We start from the raw sequence: 4402 nt of genomic DNA, 5'->3' as shown, positions 1-4402 counted from the left end.
TTCAGGGACATGTCCGGACATTAAGCCTCGGAAGATATTATGATTAAGATTATGGCTAAACATATCATAATGATAGCAATAACTTCCTGCCTGCAGACTCTCTTTATTTAGTTGACCTTGGCCTATATGCAGCCTGCAGAACTCATGACAATGAACTAAGCATTTAACAGCCTGAGCATAGACAGCCTGTCTCCACTAAACTAATACAACAAATATCTAATCAATATCTATCTGACTAAGAAATTACCTAACACTACAAATGTGTATCTATGTAGGTAATATTTATGAATACTGTCTTTCCTCATTTTCCCACCCTCCTCCTACCTTTCTATTATCTGTTGCCTAAAACACACCAAAAGCCTCGGTACCAGACACCTCTTCCTTCCTGCTCAACATACTTGGTGAATAAAGCTGATTCTGATTCTAAAGGTATGGCTCCTTGAGCAAGCAAATTCAAGTCTCTCTTACCATCTACTGGTGAAATCTGGAATAACATCAACCACAGTATTGTTATTTAATTACATGTTCAAAACCTGTACAAAAAAAGACAGTGAGAGACAGATGTGTGAAGGGAGTCTTACCCAGACTATCCTTCTCCTCTTCTACAGTTGCATTAATCCTTCGGGCCACATTTGCAATTGCCTCACCCATTTCTCTCCTGTAAGTGTTCCTAAAGAAGTTCATGCAACATTATTAGGGGTGCACCGAAATTTCGGCCACCGAAAATTTTCGGCCGAAAAGGCCATTTTTATTTCGGGCCGGAATAAAAAAAAAACTCGCCGAAAATGCCGCGCCCCGCCCCACCCATCATATCCTGGTGCCCCGCCCATCATATCCTGTTCATGGGAGACGCTGTTATATCACGCTATGTTGTTTACAGTTTGTTTGGAAGTTCTATTGCTGTTTTTGCACCGTTTTGCATTGTTTTGCACAGCAATTTAAAATGTTTGAGTGTTACATAAAACTTGAATAATATTATTTGGTATTGTTGTTAAAAATATTTTAGATTTTCATTTCAGATTCATCAAATTCAAGTAATTTTATTTATATATATATATTCGGTTTCGTCTCGGTTTTCGGCCAAATGCATCCTAAATTTTCGGTTTCGGCCCAGAATTTTCATTTCGGTGCATCACTATCTCTTTGTATTCAGGAGGCTACATTGTGCTGAAATCTGGAGGGCTGATTTGGTCACAATATATTAGAAACACCACAGGTATAACTAGAATTACTGCTTCATGGTTGTATGCCTCCACAAACCAAATTCACTTTTCATTTCGGTGCATCACTAAACATTATGCTTACAAATACTTTTTTGTGACAGCAAAATTATAATTAAAGTAAGTAGTAAGGATAGTATATTATTGCAACTCTGTCCAGCTTCATGCAGTTAACACATTGCTAAAAAAAAATAAGTTAGTGATGTATGTGTTCTTGGGTTTTGGTTGTTAGCCCCATCACATGTGAAAGGATCAAAAACTGATTGCATGTTCATAATCACTGGTTTATCCATCCTGCATAGGATCCTACTGACAACAGAGAAGGCAAAAAAGTCAAATTCCCTGACTCTGAAACTGAATTACTGTCTTCTGTAAATGTAGCTTACATACATTTAGGAAGAAATACTTAATCATTCAGTACATGGCTGTACAACAATGAATATATTCATACCATTCTAGTAAAAGCAAACAAATACATGCATTATGTATACAGAAGTTTGAAAAAGTAAAAAGATTGTCTAACCAAAAAAGAAATTGTTTACATTGATATAAAACAGATTAGCCTAAAATCACCACAAATTATAAATTGGATACAGAAAATGTTTTGGCGTTTTTGCTTAGAAAATGATTGTAATTTTTTTTTATTATTAAAATAGTTACATTGTTTTGGTCTTTCGACTAATGGACAAATTGTTGTAGCTTTACTTTTCAGATCAGCTCACTAGTGCTCTGATTGATTTCTATAAGCAGAATGAATATTTGAATCTCCTTAGTCGCTGCAGAGATGTGTAAAATGTAGCTAGTAAGTCTTCAAAGCCTAAATCATAAAGTAAGAGTAAACTGCCTCAATGTACCTATTCATGGTCATTACTGTCTACTGCTGGATGACGCCAGAGTTAAAACCATTGCACTAACGTTACACCTGTTAAGATGTTGAAAGATCACATTTCCTTTCTATGCAGGGAGCAAAATATCGCTATACGTCATGTAAAATAAGCTTTAGACTTGCTGTACCATAGCCCTGCCTGTTGTAGACACAATTTCATTAGTGTTTAATTGAAACCACATCAAGAAGTCACTTACCCAACTAGAAGCTACTGTTACAGAGCCAGGCAGCTGCTAGTGTTAGCCAGCTAACATTAGCTATAGCAACCCAACAACTGTCGACGTGGTGAGTATGTATTTTGTTTTAGTTCCGGAAGAGGTCCATTCACCTTAATGTTGCGTCACTCATTAGAAAAGCCATCAGTGACACCTTATGTAGTAATGTGGCAAACCAACTCTGTAAAACTTGTTGGATAGGCCTACTAGCAAACAGCCGAATAGGAAATGTATTTAGCCTAAATCACGGGCGTCAACACTGCGCCTTGAAGTTGCAGACAACGTCAAACATATATTAAAAACGGACATGTCAATTCGAGCGCTAATACTTAATCATAACTTTAGTAATGTTTTTCAGTTGGTCAATATGTTCTTGTTAATTTTGGCACCATATTCAGACGTTTCACATCTACTGGAATATTTTGCACAGAGGCTGGCCCATTTAAACTATAAGGAGGAAACATGCAGAGGTTTTTGAACAGTATTTCTAAATATATTTTAGTGATTATATTTATATTAGACTAGGGGTGTAACTAATGATTATTTTAATTATTGATTAATCAACTAACTGAAATTTAAAAAAAAAGAATAATGTAAAAAAAATTGTGAAACTATACCTATGTTGTTTAATATTTCCCACAGACCAAGGTGTTGTCTTCAAATAGGTTGAAACAAGAGTGACATTTTTTAATTATCTTTGCTTGAAAACTCAAATGATTATCAAAATAGCTGCAGATTAAGTGTTTAATTAACTGATTGTCTTTTGGCCCTATATACCTGATCTGCTGATTATTTTCATGATTAATCTTTTATTCGGTAAGACATCAGAAAACTGTAAAATGGTCATCACATTTTCCCAAAGCTCAAGGTGATGTCGTCAAATGTCTTGTTTTGTCAGAGCAACAACCCAAAACCAAAAGAGATTTAATTAACCATTATGTTAAGACAAGGAAAAACAAGTCAAATGTTGCCTTACCTCTGAGTCCAGGTCAAGTATTCCCAGTTTGCCTGCTGGCAAATTCTATTCTCTATTCTCTATCCTCTATTTTCAGAGGATTTGAATACAATGAGCATTCTAGCTTCAAAAGAATAGACTTTAGTGTAGTGTTGATACAACTGTAGCATTTGCTGGATATGCCTCTCCTATACAATGCTTTATTTTGAATTAGTAGTCATCAATGGAATTTGCCTGATGTGGATGACTGAAACAGTCAGAATCTAGAAAGATCCACCTGTTTTGGTGTGTTGTCTTTTTTGTATCACATACAGTAGTTACAGGTAAATATGCCAGTGATCTGAGCAGGGATATGTAGCCTGTTGTGCTACATATCCCTGTCATCCCTGTCAGTAAAATGTCAGAGGCTAAATACCAAAATGCATGCCAACAGGAACAACACAATACATTTTTAAGAGAAAATAAAAACAATACGATCATCAAAAATTATTTAACAAGACTATGTACAGTATCTGATCAACCAGTGCCATCATTTGGTTACAAGACAGACTTTGATATAGTAATCACTGCTAGACACATTTTGATGTATATGAAAAAACAGGGTTTGATATCGAGCCCTAGTGTTGAAAATAAGCTTGAACAGTAATTTTGCATTTAAAAAAAACTTATAAAATACAGTACAGTACATAACTTTCTTATGCTGACATGCCAAAAAAGTGCAATGCAAGTAATTAAACATAACAAAATACAAAAATCTTGTGAAAATGTACATAAATATATATTGTTTTAATATTTACAATAAATATACATCAATTTACAGTTACACAAATGGTAGTGTATAATAAAACAGTGCCAAAGTATTCAACAACATTGCTATTTCATGTTTACTTTAATTAAACTGATAAGTTAAAGAGAATAAACTTTTTTAAAATTAGATTATGACAGCTGCACTCATCTGGATGCTATTGTTTTGTTGAGTTTGTATTTTAGCATATCTTAAAATAACATTGTTCCTCTTACAAACCAGAGGCCACATCACAAATTACAGTTGTGTCTCCACACATATCAGCTACAATCTTACGCTGCACAGTGACAAATATAAAAGAGCCCCCCCCTTTTTTTTTTT

The 4402-nt window shown here is 34.7% G+C and overlaps 2 protein-coding genes across 3 annotated transcripts in view; one reads left to right on the top strand and one right to left on the bottom strand.

Moving 5' to 3' along the window:
• lrrc20 (leucine rich repeat containing 20) overlaps positions 1 to 2390 on the bottom strand; it is a 5468-nt gene extending 3078 nt beyond the window's left edge. The window contains exons 1-2 of the mRNA XM_020604983.1: positions 2304 to 2390; positions 582 to 670 (exon numbers count right to left, since the gene is read on the bottom strand). Of these exons, the coding sequence (XP_020460639.1) occupies positions 582 to 651 (70 nt within the window). The 5' untranslated portion in view covers positions 652 to 670; positions 2304 to 2390. The remainder of the gene's footprint in view (positions 1 to 581; positions 671 to 2303) is intronic.
• The window catches only part of pald1a (phosphatase domain containing paladin 1a), a 55684-nt gene that overhangs the window by 4986 nt on the left and 46296 nt on the right, over positions 1 to 4402 (top strand). The window contains exon 1 of one of the 2 annotated variants that reach the window (XM_020604979.1): positions 2305 to 2391. The exons of the other annotated variant lie outside the window; for it this stretch is intronic. The gene's annotated coding sequence lies outside the window, so the exon portion shown is untranslated. Of the gene's footprint in view, positions 1 to 2304; positions 2392 to 4402 lie in introns of those variants that run through there. 2 annotated transcript variants of the gene reach the window in all.

Source organism: Monopterus albus, unplaced genomic scaffold (genome assembly GCF_001952655.1).
Source record: "Monopterus albus unplaced genomic scaffold, M_albus_1.0 scaffold69.1, whole genome shotgun sequence".
NCBI lineage: Eukaryota > Metazoa > Chordata > Actinopteri > Synbranchiformes > Synbranchidae > Monopterus > Monopterus albus.
Note: the sequence above shows the minus strand (reverse complement) of the source record. Positions and strands in the feature narration are given on the sequence as shown.